Source organism: Stigmatopora argus, chromosome 7 (assembly GCF_051989625.1).
Source record: "Stigmatopora argus isolate UIUO_Sarg chromosome 7, RoL_Sarg_1.0, whole genome shotgun sequence".
In the NCBI taxonomy this organism is placed as follows: domain Eukaryota; kingdom Metazoa; phylum Chordata; class Actinopteri; order Syngnathiformes; family Syngnathidae; genus Stigmatopora; species Stigmatopora argus.
Genome location: NC_135393.1, coordinates 3886463 through 3906423, shown reverse-complemented (window position 1 = coordinate 3906423; position 19961 = coordinate 3886463). Strand labels below are relative to the sequence as shown.

Sequence of the window (19961 nt, the reverse complement as noted above, 5' to 3'; positions counted from 1 at the left end):
TAGCATTACACATGTGAAATCTATGGTTACAAAAGGTGTGGGGTTTGTTGCTGTAGGTTGCTGGCACGGGTAGAGGGGTCTACTTGAAAAAAAATGTGACAAACAAAACATCGTCAGGTATTTCATGGTCTTTGTGATATTGTCGTTCTTAATGCAATATAAATAAGGAAGTGCTCCGATCTGCGTGTGTATAGAAAATAACATGGCTATTACCTATGTTAGCTATTAGCTATGGGTGAAACGTTGCTCGGCAGCTTACGTATAAACTTTTAATGTGACGTATTAATATGCTACGTCCTTTTTGTTGGCTGAAAGGGGTACACGCGCAGAGACGAATACAGCGTACTTGGCTAAGATACGCGCAAATCGGCTCGCAAACAATGTCTCCATAATTTACCCGCCTGGAGTTTGTTACCGTGCGGATATAATCAAACAAGGGGGCATTTTGTGTGTTGTTGCAACCTTGCACTTGCTATGATCACATCAGATGCCTCATGAAAGTCTCGCGCCTGCAATCCGATTTCGGTTCTTCAATTAGGAAAGAATGAGAGAGGAGGGAGGTCAAAGTATGGTGAGAGACCTCTCGAGGTTGGACGATGGAAGGACTGGGAAAGGAGAGATCTGTATGCAGCCCGAAAACCTCCCCATGGATCGCTCATTCTAATACGGAGGCTTTGACGCTTCTTGAAAAACTCAAAGACTGCTTCACCACCAATGGCACCACTGTCCCCCCTGAAACGGGTAAAAAGGTACATTTAGCGACCTATATACTTGTAGTTTGTAAATGCTACAAGGAAACCTTTATCCAATCGTACCTCTACTTACGAAATTAATTACCTTTATGTAACTTGAAAATTTCGTAAGCAGAGCAGTACAGACGCTCCCCTACTTACAAACGAGTTAGGTTCCGAGCGATTGTTCGTAAGTTGCTCAGTGCTATATTATATACACATTGTATACATACATTAGAGAGAGAGAGAGAGAGAGAGAGAGAGAGAGATTTACTAGAAACTAGCCGAAAGAAGCTATCTAATAACGATTGCACAGTTTTCTTTTTTCCATCATAAATGATGCAGTAGCACTGTATGGCATCATTTAATTGATTTGCAAACTGTGCAACGTTGAATATTTGGGTCCTGCTGCTCAATCTTTATGTTTATAAATGGGACTGACGGCCGAACGATTCAAGTTGTGTTCCCGTGCAACGCTCACCACTTTTTCACGCGCATCAAGCTTCGTTATTATTGCCACTCATTTCAAATGAAATGGCTTGCCTCTTCCTTGCACCTCCCCCACTAGAAGCCTTTCACTTTTCACCAACCATATTGAATAATGGATGCACGAGATATTTAATGATAAAAATGAAAAAGGTTCTTTGCGCACTGGAGATGCGTTCACGCACTTCCGCGCTGCAACGAACTGGGCAGAGGAAGGTGGATGCTGGGTGAGCTGAGCTCTCACAGCGCCAGGCGTCGGTATTAGCGGCGGAAAGAAGCACTACTCGGAAAAAGGCGCGCAATACAAAATCGAACTTACGAACATTTTTTGACATAAATGCAATTTGCAGACATGTTCGTATGTACCGTTGTTCATAACTCGAATGTTCGTAAGTAGGGGAGCGTCTGTACTTTATATGTAAATTCTCTAATTCGTCCCAGGGTCCTCACACAACTACCAACGAAACTCTTTAAAATTCGTCCCAATTGTCCAAATTTTGTATGAAAGATGTGAGGAAACACAAAAATGAGAGAAAATTATAAGGAAATTATTTATTGATGTCTTAAAATGAATAACAAGCATACAAAATCTATCTGTTTAAATGAATTGGAACAGGAAGAATGGTAGGGTTAGGTATGACTGTATTATAATCCCTTTATATTATTATTATTATTTCTTTCAATCAGCCTTATGCGCAAGGATGTTTTCACTTTCTTTGGTGATCTTAGACTTTGTATATGTACATGTTTTCTCTCCGCTAGGACAATGACATGGATGGCAGAAAAACAGTCCTGGAACTAAAGGATGTCCCTCGTCCCCCTCTGCACCATGCTTCACCCCCCCAACAATCCACGCGGTTTCCTGCACCTCCTTTCCCTTTGCCTCCTTGTTTGCTTCCTCCCCAGCTGACACAAGATGACCGTCAACAACAGCCTCCACCTCAACAGCAACATCAACAAGAGGGGCTTCGGCCCAAAGTAAGCGCGTGTACCCATTGTGATTACTGCATCCCTGAGGTTTATGCATTATCAGACTGTGGATGTATAGTTGGTGGTAGCATAGCTGGTGTTGTCCCGCACTATGCAGCTTCTGAGTCCTTGGCAACGCCCATTTACAAACGCAGTAATGTTGCCATGTCTGGGCCTTGTTCTGTAGCCTCAAATGTTCAGTACAGGCACGGGCCGAGGAGCGGATCTAAAGATGATAATTATGATCCGCTGCTCAGCTGTGGCTGCAAACCTCAGAGGCTTTCTTCTGTCACCACCTCCCAGCCCATCTCTGCACAACCCCACACTCCTTGTTGTCCGGGGCTCCTTATCAACAAAGCTCAACTTGTGCCTATAAATCCAGCTTCCTATACTTCTCACCCCAATTTGGCTACTTCACTCCCACCCACTTCCGCTCCGTCACCTTTGCAAAGCTCTTGCCTGGCCTCTTCTGGCTGTTCTGTCTGTGGTATGGTCAGAAGAACCCAGACAAGTGCAGCACTCTGTGATCACCCTGCTACTACCACTGTCAACACCACACCCTCTTCAGCACATCTCTGCTCTAATCCTATTCACTTAAACGTAGAGCAAACACTTTGTGTGAAGGGGGCTCACTACTGCCAGGAGTGCTTGTTGAAGGTTGGTGATATTTTGTACACTTTATTCTTGACTATCATTCTAAGTGATACAATGTGTGTATGTATCACTAAATCTTTCATTGTATTTCCTCGCATCTTTGTCTATTTTTTTGCTATTTGCAGCCCATTAATGGTTTTGGTTGCAAGTCTGAAAAGCTGTGGCCTAATATTCCGGTTCCCCAAACAACCTCCGTCTCTATCCCCATTTGTAATGACTCTGGCACCTCATCTGATCGTGTGGCCTTCAACCAGGGCAAGACTGGCCAAAAGTATGGTAAGTGAACTTTTAAATTCATGGAACTAAAAGCTCCTCACCATTTTTTTTTAAAATAACTAATTCCCTTGTCCTCAATCCTTAGCAGCCATTTTCATCTAAGAATTCAAAAGCGAAGTCAACAGGGGTGGCCAAGTCCGGTCCTCGAGAGCCTCTATCCAGTCTGTTTTCCATATCTCCCTCCCCGGCCACACCTGAATTAAATGATCAACTCATCAGCAAGCTTTCCAGAAGCTTGATACTGATCCAGATCATTTGTGTTGGTGGAGGGAGATATGGAAAACAGACCGGACAGGGGCTCTTGAGGACTGGAGTTGGCCACCCCTCATTTAGAACAATCTGCTGAGTACGTAACCAAATGATTGGCTCCAAACTCAATGATCTACACACACAGATTTGAACATTCCGTATTTTCTCGCATAAAAGCTGTATTTGAAACAAAAAAATGAGGACTGAATCAAGGTTGATGGCTTATATGCGCACAAGATTTGTTATACTCTTTTTCACCTGTAGATGTCGGCAAAGTAAAATTTACTTTTTTTGGTTGTTTTCTGTTTTGCAATAAGAAAACAACCATTTCTGGATGAATTAATTCCTTATGATATTGACCCCAATGATGTGCTTTTGATTCATTCAGTATCAGAAATACCACGTGTGATTTTTCTTCAGATTTTCCCTTCAAAGTAATGCATTTGTGCTCCCTATTAAAACCATGAACACGGAGGTGAAATTGTGAATCAGGGGGCGGCTTATATATGAGAAATTGGGAAATTCAACGATTTTAAGGGTGCGGCTTATACATGGGGGCGACTAGTGTAAATACTAGAGTAAATACGGTATGTGTCAGCAATCAAATGCAAACAGAAATGAACACAGTTTGAAAAGGCTGTTGTGTTGAAACAATTTTAATGAGGCATTTTTCCTAAAGCTATTCATCCTCAGCAAAAAAAAGATAATGCAGTGGAACACCCATCATATAATTTTTGGAATAGGGGGATGCATTTGTGCAGACTACCACTAATACAAATTGTCAGTAGTTGGTTTAATGTACTGTAGAGCTGTTATAGATGTGCAAAGATTCCGAATAAAAATATTACTACTGAATTAGCAACATATCTTCATGAGAATGGGATGAGTCAACGATAATTACATTTTAAGTTGTTTTGCCTGGTGGCTTTCCTAGCAGTTGCAGGTTTTTGTTTGATGGATTAGACATATGCCACCAAACAATAATAAAAACAAAATTGTACACAAAATTTGTGATTCATACACTTCTCTCCAGTTTTGATTTAGACTGTGATGTGAGGAATCTTAGAAGTGAATCTATTCATGTGGAATTCAAAGCCAGTGGCCACCTTACACTTAACAATTTGCACTAGCTGCCAGAGACAGCCACTGGTATTGAGTTGCAGAGTATCTCAACGTTACAGACGACAAAAAATAAAGCACATCAATTTTATGTTTATCTCTTGAAGAATATTTTGTTCTTTGTTGACAGGTTCACAAGAAAGTGGTGGTGCAGAGAACATCCCACCAGTCGGAGTATTTTGGGACATAGAGAACTGCAACGTGCCTAGTGGACGATCCGCTGGGGTCGTGGTGGAGCGTATACGTAGTCGTTTTTTCCAGGGCCATCGTGAGGCAGAGTTTATTTGTGTCTGTGATATAAGTAAGGAGAGTAAAGCCGTTATCCAAGAACTCAACAACTGCCAGGTAACATGGAAGAAATGGTAATTGGAAAAACCCGTACGTAATGTAAAAGATGCCATTTAAATGCCTGTGTGTCAACCAGGTTACTGTGGCACACATCAATGCCACAGCCAAGAATGCTGCTGATGACAAGCTCCGCCAGAGCTTACGGCGCTTTGCTGAAACCCATGCTGCGCCTGCAACTGTGGTCCTAGTATCATGTGGGCTTTTTTTTCTTCAAATTCTTGATATTCACTACATTAGGGCTTTGTTTCAACAAATAATTACACCCTAATTTCAACAGCTGATGTGAACTTTGCAAGTGAGTTGAGCGACCTGCGACATCGCCATGGTTTCCAGGTAATCCTTGTCCATGGTAACCAAACATCCCAGGCCCTACTGCAGCACGCTCACCGACATGTGGCTTTTCAAGAGATCACAGCTGACCTGCCTCCACGCATGCTTGTCAAAACACAGGTAGGCATTAAAAGCAATAGTCCTTTTAAAAAAATAATTAAGTAAGGTAAGTGATTGATTCAATGAAAGGAAACCCATTGGAATATATAGCTTGCAAAATTTTATGTCCTGTAAAATTGAGCCTCTTCCTGTATTCTACATGTTCTTTCCCCAATATGAGCCACACAAGTCATTCATTGTTTTTCCTCCTGAAAACAACAACTACAAACAATTAAGTGTAAACCATACAAACCTAGACAGGCACGCTGTCTTTTCCTCCCTCCTTCAGCCCAGTTACAACCTACTCTATGTGCACAACCTTCCTGTCAACTGTGAAAAGAACATGTGGAACGCTGTGAAGCAAAGGCTCCGCCGCCTCTCAGACAACTGTGGTGGCAAGGTGCTGGGCTTGTCCCAGGGCACAGCAGTGCTCCGTTTTGGCAGCCCTGAGGCAGCATCACGTGCTCGTAAGCGAATGGAAAATGAGGACGTGTTTGGCCATCGAATCAGCCTCTCCGTCTCCCCGCGGCCCAGAGACGATGCAAGTATTGAGCGTGAGCTTCAGTCTCAGCCCCATCATTTTCCCCTGCCTTCGACACTGCCCCAATCATATCCAAGCCAGGACGCAATGTCCGCCGCGCCTGTAGCTACACCCTCCTTTCTGCCCCCGGAGAAGTGGAGGTCGCCAAGGAGGGCACGGCGACCGACACGCTCATGCCACACCCCAGGCCCACTGCCTGAAAGGCCCTACAGCCCCAAGAGAGGGTGCTCTGTGCCTCCGGGTGGCGCTCCTACAAAGCCCCATCAGGTCAGCAGACTGGTCAGTGCCTGCTCCTCGTTAACCTCCATACATCTCATTCCCTGCATTTGATGCTCTACAATTCAATCCCTGCCTCCAGTGTCCTTTTAATTCTTGTTTAACACCAATCATCACTCGTGCCTCGCATGCGTTAGTTGAAAAAGCTTTGTGTCGCTTAAAGGGACATACAACACCTATCATTTCGAAAGATTCTTTTTACAATTCGATTCTTATTATGTACAAGTACAAATTCTATTCTGCTGTGTTATAGTGGACAAAAACTAAAAGCTAAGCCAGTATTTCCAGGAAGTGGCTGATATTGACATGTTATCAATGTTGCTACTATTTTAGCCAATCAAATGGTAGTATCCCAGATTGCCAGCCCTTTCTTGAGATGTCATTCATATCCATTATCATATACACTCTTGTTTGAGTGCATGTGGGTATAAATGACGTCGCAAAATAACTGCACCTGTAAGCGGGGTCAATTTTTTTGTGTTTCTCCATTATCATAGGTCTAAGAAATTGTTTTTTTGGGTGTCAAGGCTCATTTTTGTGATGGGCCACATAATTGTTATTGTTTCTTTCTCAGGGACATACGGCAAACCTATAAAATGTCCATTAATAACATAATTACAACGACAATTCTATACATGGTTTTAAAATCAGAAGCAAGTCTTAGCGGTTGAACTTAACAGCCATTTCAATTTAAAAAAAATAATTGGAAACAAATGTTTCTAATATCTGCATTTTTTTTAAGTGACAACAATTGACAATTTTCTTAGCCACAATCTTGAATTGGGTGCACATCTATTGCTTTTGCGGGCCAATCATCTGATGAGTCGGATCTGACCAGTGAGCTTTGAGTTTGACACCTGCGACTTAAATACTTGGAGCAAATGTCTTTCACATGATCATTTGAAATAGGTGTTGTGTGTCCTTTTGATGTCTTGCGTGCTTTTAAAACTTGTGAATTGCTGTACTAACATGAGTTTCTATTAACTAACCAAGTGACTAACCACTTGGGTTGATCTTGGCCCTGTACTGCTTTGTGTGTGTGGCCTGTTTTTGCTTAGTCCAAAGTCTGCTTCATGTATTGTATTTAGTTTTCTGCTTCGCTGAACCTTGTGGCTGCAGTTCTTAAAGAGAACAATTTCCCGGTGACTCAAACATCCATTCCATACTGACTCATTTTGATTCACTTGAAACGCATGACCACAAGTACATGTTTACTTTCATTCAGTCAAAACTAACAGCAAATTCCATTTTTATTGTAGAAATTGGACAATGCAGAGAACAACCCTAAAATGGGTTATCACCACCTAGATAAAGGATGTCCAGCTTCCTCCTCCCCCCATAGTCACGAGATTGGATCACTGGATCAGCTTTCCAAACCTGGCTTTGATGGGGAATCCATTTTCAAAACAAGGTATTTATATTAAAAGCGAGGTGTCAGTTTTTATTATGACTATACCAAAGAAAATAGAATAACCTCTATAGTAAGGCTTTCATTTCATCTATCCTAACAGAGTACCTGAATATCCTATTGAAGAAGAGAGGAGATCAGGCGAATTTCAGATTAGCACACCTTCTGCTTTCAGCAAACTCAATCTACAGAGAAGCTTTAGCCCTCTCGTCTTATCCCAGGGTTCTTGGTCATCCAGGTGATCTTATTTTATAGGCATTCTCAAATTATGAAAAGAAACTGAGATGTAGCACTTAGGTCAAGGTATTCTTAATGTTAAATTATGTGATTATATATAAACCTGTTTCCTATCTTGCTTTTCCCTCCCTGAAAGGACTGCATCACCCTGCCTTTCTAGCCGGTCTTCTCCTGTACTTGCTGCTTCTCGAAGTCCGTGTCCTGATTGTGTACCTGAGCCATTTTCAGACGGAGCTAAAATCCAGGTAGCTAACCTTGACTACAGAATGTCCCGCAAGGAGCTACAACAGAATCTATGTGACACCTTCTACCGATATGGGAAGGTATGTTCTTTGTGATTGAAGTATTGGCATGATAAACATTTTGATGAGCGTTTTACCGCTGTTTTAGAGAGCTGTTCATTTTACTTGCAAGTAAAATACTTGCGTTGTTTTTAGGTAAAAGGAGTGGACCTTAGTCCCCACACTGACTACCAGCTGAAGGCTACAATCCACATGCAGTCTTTACAGCAGGCTATCAGTGCCGTGAGTGGACTGCACCGTTACAAAATTGGAGGCAAGCGCATCCAGGTGTCTCTGATCACAGGTGGCCAAAATAAATCCACAGCCATGCTCAGGTACAAATATTAAAACATTAGGCTTTATTGCAAGGCATTTGTGTAATTTGACCTTTGTTTAATATTTCAAATTAAAGCTCAGAGATCAGCAGCATTCTTCAGGAAGCACCTGCCAACTGCCTTCCTCTTTTGAAGTTCACTGAGATCTATGAGAAGAAGTAAGTATCTTGGACTCGTAGAGTGAGTGCATGTTGGAAACCTAATGAACGGCAATGCCAAATACCAACATGAGGTTCCAAGACTTGCTCCAAACAGCATGTGATTTCCCAACCCCACCTATAGATTTCACCGTAAACTTTTGATGAGCGATATCTACAAGCTGCCAGATATAGTAGCTGTTCGGGAACAGGGGGGCAGCAGATTGGTGTGCCTTCTGCCCAGCGGCCAAATTCGTCAGAGTCCTCTGGGATCCTCTCAGTCACAGGAGAGCTCTACAGCAAGCTGCAGCCCTGTGATTTTTGAGGAGCTGGAATACCATGAACCCATCTGCAGACAACACTACACACAGCACAAATTCAGGCAAGAACCTAGTACAAATTACTATGTATTTGAATGGTTTGTTTGTGTGTCCTGTGGCAAGAACCTAGTACAAATTACTATGTATTTCAATGGTTTGTTTGTGTGTCCTGTGGCAAGAACCTAGTACAAATTACTATGTACGTATTTGAATGGTTTGTTTGTGTCCTGTATCTCTTGGATTCAATATCATACCATTTAATGTGGTTTTCCTTCACAGTAAATTTGCATATTTATTCAGAAAACTTATCTTGAGATATATCTTATTATTGATTATGGAGCATTTCCTTTCTCTTTCATAGTGAGGCAGACTTTGACCCAGACTCGTATACAATTCCATTTGCGGTCATGTCAATAAGCAAATTGGCCTCTGAAGTTCATGCACTGCTTCACTCGCATGGAGGAACACTTCCCCTCCTTAGGTGACAACATAATTGATTTAAAATACTTTAGATTAGTCCAACCTTAATTTATCACAGTAGAAATTTAATACAATACCATGTTATCTTAGTTTTCCAGACTGCTATGAGGAAAGGTTCACTCGGCTGGAGCTGGGTAATGAGAATTTGGAATTTGGTGTTCCTTTAGAGCACCTCATCACCTGTATTCCCAGTGTAACAATAGTCACAGCTCAGAACGGTTTCAAAGTCATCAAGTGGATTCACAACAAGCCACCAGTTCCCAACTCTGGTGAGGAATGTCATTAAACCAAACTATTTAAATATGTAAATAGTAAAAATACAGTCATGTATTTTTAGTTATTTAGAAAATATGAAAATTCCTTATGATGTTTGCATACAGACCCATGGATCCACCGATGCAAAAGTCCTGTTGGCAACCCTCAACTCATTCAGTTCAGCAGAGAAATTATCGATCTATTGAAGAGTCAACCATCTTGCATCATGCCTATCAGCAAATTTATACCATCTTACCATCATCATTTTGCCAAGCAGTGCCGGGTCTCTGATTATGGATACACAAAGTTGCTGGAGCTCCTTGAAGCAGTACCACATGTCCTACAGGTACAGTATTAAGTTCCTTAACTTTTTTTTTTCCATATTCGTTTTGTATTCGATCGATGTGCAGTTCATTAGTCATCCACCGTTTTTGTGTGATTGTAAATTTGTAAGGCTCTAGTTATGGAGGTTACACATACATTGAGTCACTTCTCTTTTTTAGATAATTAAAATGAGTATTTTGCTAAATAATTATTTGTTAACCTTGTCTCATTAGTCAAGTACATGTTTATGTAAAATTTAATTTCCAGATTTTGGGGATGGGTACTAAACGATTCCTCACCCTCACTCATCGAGCCCAAGTGAAGCGTCTCACTCAAGACTTATTAAAGCTTCTCAAATTTCAAGCCAGCAAGCAAGTGGCTATCAAGGACTTCTTGCAAGCATACCACTGGTCAGCCAACACATCAAGTTACTTTAAATGAATTAGGATCAAACTATTTGTCATAATTCTACGTTGTGTTCGATGTTGCAGAGTGCTTCTGTAAATAACATTTTCTATGCCTCTTTCAAAGGTGCTTTTCCAGAGATTGGAATGTAACGGACTATGGGACATGTGATATTGCTGACCTGTTGTCTGAGATCCCCGATACCACCATAATCACCACACATCATGAGAATGACACAGTCATCTCTGTTCCCAAGAGAGGTACCTTTTTTTCTTTTATTAATGGATGAGCTTCTTGTATTCTCTTTGTGCTACACAGTAGTTATGTAAAAATCGCAAATAAAACAAACAGGTTGTAGTGGATTAAGTTTGTAGCAGCCTTAGAAACCTATTTACTCTGAATCAGCAACTCGACTGTCTGCTTAACCACAGAGCGCACTGGAGATGAAATGGAGCGCACAAAGCACTTTGGGAAGGAGGTGGTGGACCTCCTCCGTCACCAACCTCACTGCCGAATGCCCTTCAGCAAGTTCATCCCCACCTATCACCACCACTTTGGACGTCAGTGTAAACTCAGCTACTATGGCTTCACCAAGCTCATTGATCTCTTTGAGGCCATTCCTGATGTGCTAATGGTGAGTAAATGTGATTGCTGCCAGCAGCTATGTGCGTAGTACTTATCAAGGTTTGGAAATACAGTGGTACTTCTACTCACGAAATGAGTTTGTTCCAAAACTTGTTTCGTCACTTTGATTTTTTGCAAGTAAAGCAGGGCTCCATGTAAGTTCTCTAATTAGTTCCACCGTCTTCAAAAAACGTCCAACTAAACCTTTTACAAATGATCAAAGGGTCCCACTTTTATATGAAAGCTGTGAGAAACACAAATGAGAGATAATGATAATAAAATTAATGTATTGAAATGATTAAATAAAACATGCAAATCATTTCTTATTTGTGTAGGTTTAAGTGTAACAGCGCTGCCAAATACTATGACTCTTCCGTAGTTTACTACACCAGTTTCTGCTTAACTAATTAATACGCATTTTGTATCAAAACTGCGGGGGGGGAAATCAAGCAATGTGGTGAGTCAAAGCATGGAGCCATTCCATTCCATAGGTGAATAAATAATTAAACAACACTACAAAGTTTTTATTTTTGGCTAGTCATTGTAACTTACCATGACGATTAATTTCGAAACACAACGCCATGTTATAAATAAGTTTTGCATTTTGCATGTTGTCAAAACATTTAATTATTTTGAAAGTAGCGTATGCAGTTCCTTTTTAAAGACACGTGTGCATTCTCATCAGTTTCAAGCAGTGTAGGTGTGTTAGCTAGGTCGACAAAACGACAACATGAGTAATAGTTTATTTGCTGTTCTTATTTATGTATTAACTAACTATTAAAAAAAAGAAAATAAGCTAACGAACTAAAGAGCATTAGAAAATATTTATTTTTGTACGTGTCGCTGGTAAATTGCCACTAGGAAAACGGGTCAAAATCTGAAAATTCTCTTTACCCACTACAAAATGAGTTTTGACGTTTGGCACCTCTGTTGTAAGGAGCAAGCTAACGTTAATGTTCCATAAACACACATCTAAAAAAACAACAACTTGGAGGCCATGCCAAAGTCATCCCTTTTAATGCTTCTGCTTCAATATCGTAGTAATTAATAGGTGGGTTATGCCCATTTTGCCTTGCAATATCATTAATGGATGAATAACAAGGCCCACTTCTTCATTTCTTTCGCACCAGTAATATTAAATAAAAAAACTAAGTTGCTTTAACCACACTCAAAATAAAACTAAAAAGCAGAACGCACCGCTACCGCGACAATTTCAAAATAAGGGAGAGGAAATGTATTTACACTTTGTGGAATTTTCTTACTTAGATCTTGTTTTCTCATATTGGAACAGTAATTTCGTAACCTGTTTTTTTACATTTATTTTTTATGTTCAAGCATTCGTAAGTAGAGGTACATCTGTAATTGTTTTGAGAAGACTCACACAAACAAATGCACAGTTACAGGTATAAGGGAGCTTTCTATGCACCAGCTGCTAGTTGGCTCCTTATATCCTCCTGACTACCAGTACTTCAAATGTGTCCTCTGTAGAGGACATTTGTAAACCCAAATATCTCCCACCCAGTGCATGCAATCACATGAACTCTTTTGTGCTCTATAGAGGACATTCAGAGCTTTCCAATGATACCAAATTTCTTTTGCAGTATTCCAATCACTTCACATAAATTGGGGAATTTCAAAATAAATGATTGGACAAGATTTTTTTCCTGGTAGTTAGGAGGATAAAAACAGACTATGAGACTAGCAAAAAGGGGCAGGCAAACAAAATCATAGAATACAGTGAGACTTCAAAATCAAAACAGCGGAAAGCTGATTTGCCAGAAGCTTCCTAGTCTCATGACCAACTGTATGAAGGGTAAAACTGATTAGACAGAAGCTATTCTATCTGGTGACTAGGTAAAGCAAATATTACATACAATGAGACAAAAGTATTGCCCAAAGCATCAAACTTCAGTCAGTTCAACATGGCTGCTTATTGCTCAACATGATGTACCTGACATAACATAAATGAGATCATTCATTAAACACACTACTTCCAACAGTGCTTCAAGTCCTCTTTTCTGATATAACCTCAGGTGTTGGAGTGTGGTGAGGAGAAGGTACTGATACTAACAGAGGTAGAGCGCATAAAAGCTCTTGCAGCACAACTGGTCAAACTGCTAAGAGCTCAGAAGAACTCGAGTCTTCCTGTGAATCAGCTGCTGACAGAGTACAGCAAGACCTTTGGATATGGGATACGACTGCAGGACTACGACACCAGCTCAGTGCCTGCATTACTCAGTAAACTCTGCCATGTTGTTAAGGTAAAAAGTTTTTTATTTTGTAGACTAATCTGCCAAGTACAGTCGTACCTCTACTTACGAAATTAATTGGTTCCAGAACTTTTTTGTATGTTGAAAATTTTGTAAGTAGAGCAGTACTTTATATGCAAATTCTCTAATTCGTTCCACAGTCCTCACACAACTACCAACTAAACCCTTTAAAATTTGTCAGTGTCCCAATTTTGCATGAAAAATGTGAGAAACACAAAAAGAGAAAATGATAAGATGATTTTAATGTCTTAAAATAATAACAAGCATCCAAAATCTATCAGTGTTAAAACGCAGGTGAACAAGAGGAAGCTAATGGTAGGCAACAGAGAGCACACGAACACATGAACATATCTAATCTACAATCCTTATAAAGCGTGATTTATGGATGGAAGTGTGGGGGGTATGTTAGTATACTCTCGCTACGTTTGTCCAAACTGCATCGTAGAGAGTTGACATTTTTTATGGTGGCCAGAAACGGCTGTCGGATCCTAAAAGACCAGTGATTGAATTTCTTCACCTTCTCTGAGTGTGTAAACTCAATCTTTTATTTGTCAGAGTTGATGTATGAGTCGTTTTTCATGATGTGTCTAAACGCACCGCGTGGCTGATTGGTCGTAATGTAAGACGCCTTCCCACGTCATTTTCGGAAGAATTTCCACCAGCGAGTTTCCAGGTGCTCCCGAAACACGTTTCCTTTTTCTGTCGTGACGGGAAGACTCGGCCAGACACGATGGTGCTGGCCGCACTGACCCAATTTAGTTGTAAGGTAGGACGCCTTTCCATGCCACGTCATTTTTGGAAGAATTTCTGCCAGCGAGTCGTTATTTATATAAACGAAAAGGCTTCCGGTTTCTCCTCGGGTGTTTATATGCATTGGTGTGGCTCATGTTTACTCCATCTGGATCCAACCTGAGCTATTGGCTTTTCCCTTCATTTGTTCCACATCTATCAGGTCCATTTTTTCCACTTTCGTCCTTTATTGCGATCTGCCCACGTGTGGTTTAGCCACTGTGCTTCTTACACAAATGGATTACCAAAACACGCGCAATAACAACCTTGCTCAAGCAGGTGGGACTGGCGAAGCCGGGCCCTCCTGCTTGTAAACACAAAATTGAGAATTCAAACAACAACATTAATCAACAACAAACATTAGCGTTTTATGATTTCTTTGGAATTGAATTTTTCACCCATTTTATTTCTCGCTACAGGTTCTTACCTCTTTGGATTTAAGTTGCCCTTCTGCAATGCAGGTTGACACACAACGCTCCGCCCAGTGCTCGTAGATATCTGTTACGGCAAAAAAGACAGTGCGCTACAATGATAAAAAGCCTCTCATGTCTTGGCCACCTGGCTTTCTCGTATCTCGAAATTTTTCTCGTATCTAGAGATAATTTTTTGCTCGAAATTTTACTCGTATCTCGAAATGCTCGTATGTCGGGGTACCACTGTAGAGGTTTGATCCACTTTCTTTTTCAAGGTGGAGGATGGGACAGAAGGCCGTGAAATTCAGCTCATCAACAGGAAGTCTTTGCGTTTGCTGACATCACAACTTCTGGTCCTGCTTATGTCTCAAGAAAAAGATGTCGACAAGGGTATGAGAGTGGGTGTGCTGTGCCAACATTACCAGATGGTCCACAGAAGCCCGCTCAACCCTTGTGAATATGGGTTTCTCTCCCTCAGTGAGCTACTCAAGAGCCTGCCATACCTTGTGGAGGTAAAAAAAGCCATTCATTAAATGACAACGTAGCCACTCCTCATAACATGGCAGTATTGCTAATGACCTCTTTTGCAGGTTTACTTTGAAGGGATTGCTGGGGACGTTGAAGTTGTCATCACCACAAGCAGTCCGGGTGAGGAGTGGGTGAGGCTGACGAGGCTTTACCAGTTTGCCCGTGACGTACGGGCGCTGCTCCATACCTACCATTACAACCAGATCTTCCTGACTGAGTTCCAAGGAGCTTATAAAAAATTTACTGGCTGCAGCCTGGAGTCAGGCTCCTATGGGTACAACAACACTGATGAGTTGCTCAGTGCCATTCCCCAGGTGCCAATGTAGTTATATTTGCACTACATTTGGATTGTACATGCTTTATAATCGTTTTGTGTTATAAATTGCTCATTTTCTTTTCTTTTAAATTGTGTGGTCATCAGGTGGTCTGGATAAAAGGGCATGGTCACAAAAGGATTATCGTTTTGAAGAACGATATGAAAGGCAAAAGCTTCACCATTTATTGCGATTAATGTTATCTGTGTGCGCGATGAATAATGACAGGCTTGTGTGTTGCTGTCATGCAGAGAGGACGAGCGCTTCACTCCCCGGCAGCCCTCAACCAGTAGGCGATGCTGAGAACCCCAGGGACAGTCCGGCGAGCATCACACATTCCGAATCCCAGATTTCAGGTAAAAAAATAAATCACACGTTGAGTCAACAAAAAATATATTTTGCTTTGACCTGTTTTCGAACTATTTTTTATTTTATTTGCAAAAGCAGGTGTTGCTTGGTCAATCAATGTTCCAACTGTGCTAGATTAGTAATCACAGTTTTTCACTAACATTTTACAGCAAGTACCAGCACAAGAATATTGATAGATATTTTTTTAACCTTTTTAAATTACCCTGTAGTTAACCCATGCAAAAAAAAGTTTTTTTTAACCTTTTTTTTAATGCTCACACGGCATTCGTTAAGCTCTTTTCGAGAGGTGAAATATATTCATTTTCTGAAACGCTTATACGCTTATACTCACAAGGTTTGTGTGGGGTGCTGGAGCCTATCCCAGGTGACTTCGGGCCGGAGGCGGGGGACACCCTGAATCGGTGGCCAGCCGATCGCAGGACACAAGCAGACGGACAACCAGTCACAATCAGACCCATACCTAGGGCCAATTTAGAGTGTCCAATCAGCCTACCATACATGTTCTTGGAATGTGGGAGGAAACTGGAATACCCGGAGAAAACCCACGCAGCCGCGGGGAGAACATGCAAACTCCTCACAGGAGGTCCCACCTGGATTTGAACCCAGGACCCTGGAACTGTTGAGGCCGACGTACTAGTGAAATCAATGCATTTATAAATCAAAAGAACAGACGAAAAAATAAAAATGATTAATCATTTTTATAATGGCTGCCCGAAGGCCAAGTGGTTAGCGCGTCGGCCTGACAGTTCTGAAACTGAGGGTTCATTCCCAGGTTTGGACCTTCCTGTGTGGAGTTTGCATGTTCTCCCCAGACCTACATGGGTTTTCTCCAGCTCTTCTGGTTTCCTCCCACATCCCAAAACATTAGGCTGGTTGAACACCTTAAATTGCCCCTATTAAGTGAGCGTGAATGGTTGTCCGTCTCCCTGTGATTGGCTGGCCACAAATTCAGGGTGTCCCCCTGCCTGGTGCCCATAGTTGGCTGGGGTAGGCTCCAGCACCCCCCGCTACACTTGTGAGACAACAACTGAACTGTTTTGTACTCCATTAGAAAAACTATTTGATTCAGTCAATCTTCCACGTACCCCTAATGCTCACCAGCATATCATTGGATAATAATACAAGCTCAAATGTTACTGAGTTTTCTGTAATATAATTTTGTGGCTCCAAAAAGCCTTTTGACCAAATGGTTTGCAATCAGTAACATAAAATTAACCCAAACCTTCCTTACCACCTAGGTCCTGCTGTAGTACCTGACTCTGCGCTTCTGAATCTGGCAGCCCCAATGGACCTTCTTTGTGGCCCGGTCCCATCGTGCCTGCCGTCACCTCAGCTCCACCCTGATCCTGTCCTAACGCAGCAGGCAGATCTGATTCATTTTGAGGACAAAACGCTGCTAATGCCTCATGCAGCAGGTAACCATGCGTATGAAAAATCGCCATTAGATTCTCTTTTCAAAGGTTAAATGTTCCTTGGTCAATTTAGCTGCATTAAATGGTTGTCGTTATCTAGGCCAGGGGTGGCGAACACGCGGCTCCCGGCCGCAATGAATGACGCTCTTTGCTTTTTTCACGATTCTCTTATTTTTATTCTCGTTTAAAACACTCAAATTCATCAATGCCCATTAAAAACAAATAATACATTATATTTAAAAAAAATAATTAGGCTGATTGGATTTTTTTTATGCTGCTTCTGACGTAAGGCTCTTTGACTCTAACAATTTAAAATGTTGGTTCTTTGTGTCTAACTTGTTCGCCACCCCTGATCTAAGGGAATAAAAATAACATTGGATTGGATAACTTTATTCATCCCGTATTCGGGAAATTTCATTGTCACAGTAGCAAGAGGGTGAGAATGCAGATGCAGGAAAATACATTTTAGACATAAATAGATAGGTAATAAATAAGTTAATATGCTATGAGCATGTCAAGTTCCCGCCTTTGATAGGTGTCTTCTCTATCTCTTACATTTCCAGAGAGCAAAGCATTCATCACGCTCACGCTTGACAAAGATGAAGAGCTCAGCGCCCCCAAGAACATGGAAACTCCAAGCAGAAGAGGCCCCCGCAGTAGAATCAAGCTGGCTGCCAACTTTACATTCAAACTAGGTCTCTGAATTAACCAGCACACATGGACTGCGAGCCAAACTATAGTTGAGCCGCAGTGTAACTCTGTGTAGAAGAGTTGAGTGCCTATAGTAATCGCACTGCAGATTAACCACTGTTGAAAGGCATTTGGCGTTGCTTCTTCTTTTCATTGCATTTCATGGTCTGCTTTTCTCAATAGCAATCATATATATTTTAAAATCACGTTGCATTCAGTGGGAATCGCAAGGCTTTAATCTTTTTACCTTTTGCACATTTTCTGAAATTTGCAAATGTAAAACTGATTAGGGCTTCAGTCCATCCACAAGTTCAATTTTATCCCTAAGAAAATGTCAACAGAAATCCAGACATGAGTTAGCTGCCAATCCACACAGCAGACAAAGCATTTTTGCTTAAAAAAATAACCCACTTGTTTTAGGATGTTAAAATAAAATTACTGTCGGGTCCTGCGCTTGACTAATTGACTGTTTTTGAGGACATTGTTCAGATCTAATAATATAGTAGTTAAAAAATCTTATTTGAATAATACCTCAAGACAAAGAATCTCAGTTGATATTCTTTTTGCAACTTTGTAGATCCTATACGAAATGTTCAAGTGTTTGTTATTTACTTTTCTTTTAAAGACCCCCTACCCACCACCTGTATAACAAGTCAGAGAAATTTAGTGATGTTGATGAGCCTGAAAAAGTGAAGTCCCATAAGGCATGGTGTGCAGATTTGGACAATTTGAGCCAGCGGTCAGTAAATTCGTTCATTTTTTTCCTGTTAGTATTTCTCCACTGTAGGCAATGTGGCATATTGTATGCACGGTGTGCATACATGTGTGAGTATGTCAGCCGTAAGAGGCGCTAAGATAGGAACAGATGATGGAAAACAATCTTTGGGCTTTGGTTTTTCTTGTTGGAGGTGATGCCACCTTCGTTAAGTGCTACTAAAGTACAAGGTTGTGGCTAATCTTCAATTTCCTTCTGAACCTCGTTGCTTGCATTTAGTGACTGATGGTCTCCCGAATGACTTGAGGATTCAAAGGATTTGCGCTGAAGTTTGGGATTTGTCATGATGGCATAGACGGTCGTACATTTTGAATGGAATATTAGATGGTGGTGCGGCACTGGGGTTTAGTGAAGCCTCCACTATAGTGTCGTGTCCACATAGAGAACCCTCTGTGGCTCTCTGGATTTTGCCTGGCATTTACAATGGCTTGTATTTGCCATGCTGACTAAGGAATGGCTGTACTACCTCCACTTGTCAAATTTTCCTCCTTTCAGATGGTCTTTTCTGGTCTGGCTGATTGGTTTCTCACTGAATTTATGAAGACAGTGCTAGTAATTTGCATTTTTTGCTCAGATAAAACCATATAGAGAATGGGTAAGGGTCCATTCGCTGCATGTTTACTTCATCAGCTAGTGTGATGACATGACTAAAAATTGTGGATGTTTGCCTTGAAAGTGGAGGCCGCTACTTTTGACCAACCACCCAAATTAGTATTTTTGTTTGATACTTTTTCGGTCTTTCTGCCCTTAATAAATTCAATTTGATCAACGAAATGCTGCTCAAGGAAAGAATTTTGATTCAACAATAATATGAGCTTTACTTTTCCTGATAAGACCTCTAGTTTTAATTTTGAGTACATCTGAGCTCTCGGTTCAGTGACAACTAGCTCATAATGGACAGTGGCCCATTTAGTGTCTCCCTTTTGTAGGTCTAATCTGTGAAGAGTTCTGGAAATATGCACATCTGCATAGTTTTGGTTCATGGAATAAATGCAATTGAGTCTGCCAATATAGTCCAAGAAATTGATGTATTGTTTGTATTAAGTCACCTTAAAGTTATTTTTTTTCATTTGTACACCAGTTGTGTTGGATTCAGTAAAGGATAAGGAGGGTGGGGGTTAGAATTTAAAAAATGATGCCCTGTTGTGAGTTTTTCCTTTCCCTAAAACCTCCCCTCTCCTACCATCTATCACAGTTCTAAAGCCTCACCACAACTTGTTGCAGTCAAACATTTGTAAAAGGGACCAATACAGTTCTGTTAATAAACGTCACCAAGCAAGTATTACTTTTGTTCTTCAGTTTCTTTGTTGATGGATGTTGAGAGTAAGACAGAATCTATTGCATGTTCCTGAAAGGGGCTGTTTATTTAAACATATATGTACAGGTAGTCTCTGTTCATTTTCTGCATGTCTTTTACATGTTCAACAACTGCAATTTCATGAATTCACTAGCGCCGGTGCTTATCAAAAGGTAAATGAGGGAACAAACGATTTAGCAAATATTCATAATACACTCCA

The 19961-nt window shown here is 41.0% G+C and overlaps 1 protein-coding gene across 6 annotated transcripts; it reads left to right on the top strand.

The window, feature by feature from the left end:
- Nucleotides 1–6: 6 nt before the first annotated feature.
- On the top strand, nucleotides 7–19726 carry marf1 (meiosis regulator and mRNA stability factor 1). Of its 6 annotated transcripts, none has more exons than XM_077604429.1 (27): nucleotides 7–117; nucleotides 539–749; nucleotides 1980–2195; nucleotides 2966–3116; nucleotides 4615–4829; nucleotides 4909–5026; nucleotides 5110–5282; nucleotides 5551–6081; nucleotides 7338–7489; nucleotides 7587–7724; nucleotides 7860–8046; nucleotides 8161–8339; nucleotides 8417–8497; nucleotides 8622–8858; nucleotides 9158–9277; nucleotides 9367–9545; nucleotides 9657–9877; nucleotides 10123–10265; nucleotides 10387–10520; nucleotides 10692–10894; nucleotides 12918–13145; nucleotides 14632–14868; nucleotides 14947–15198; nucleotides 15306–15366; nucleotides 15450–15554; nucleotides 16806–16982; nucleotides 17543–19726. In XM_077604429.1, the coding sequence occupies exons 2-27, from the start codon at nucleotides 597–599 to the stop codon at nucleotides 17680–17682; spliced, it is 4731 nt and encodes a 1576-aa protein (XP_077460555.1). In that variant the 5' UTR covers nucleotides 7–117; nucleotides 539–596; the 3' UTR covers nucleotides 17683–19726. The 6 variants fall into 6 exon arrangements, with proteins under 6 accessions (XP_077460555.1, XP_077460553.1, XP_077460552.1 ...); XM_077604427.1 differs by having other exon boundaries at nucleotides 1980–2843; nucleotides 5551–6069; XM_077604426.1 differs by having other exon boundaries at nucleotides 1980–2843; nucleotides 7590–7724.
- Nucleotides 19727–19961: the final 235 nt, after the last annotated feature.

Bases quoted from the DNA above. Each gene is read 5' to 3' on its own strand.
- marf1 (XM_077604425.1), top strand. From the start codon at position 597: ATGGAAGGACTGGGAAAGGAGAGATCTGTATGCAGCCCGAAAACCTCC. The intron at 5,027-5,109 runs GTGGGCTTTTTT...TAATTTCAACAG, and splicing joins AACTGTGGTCCTAGTATCAT to CTGATGTGAACTTTGCAAGT. The intron at 7,490-7,586 runs GTATTTATATTA...CATCTATCCTAA, and splicing joins GAATCCATTTTCAAAACAAG to CAGAGTACCTGAATATCCTA.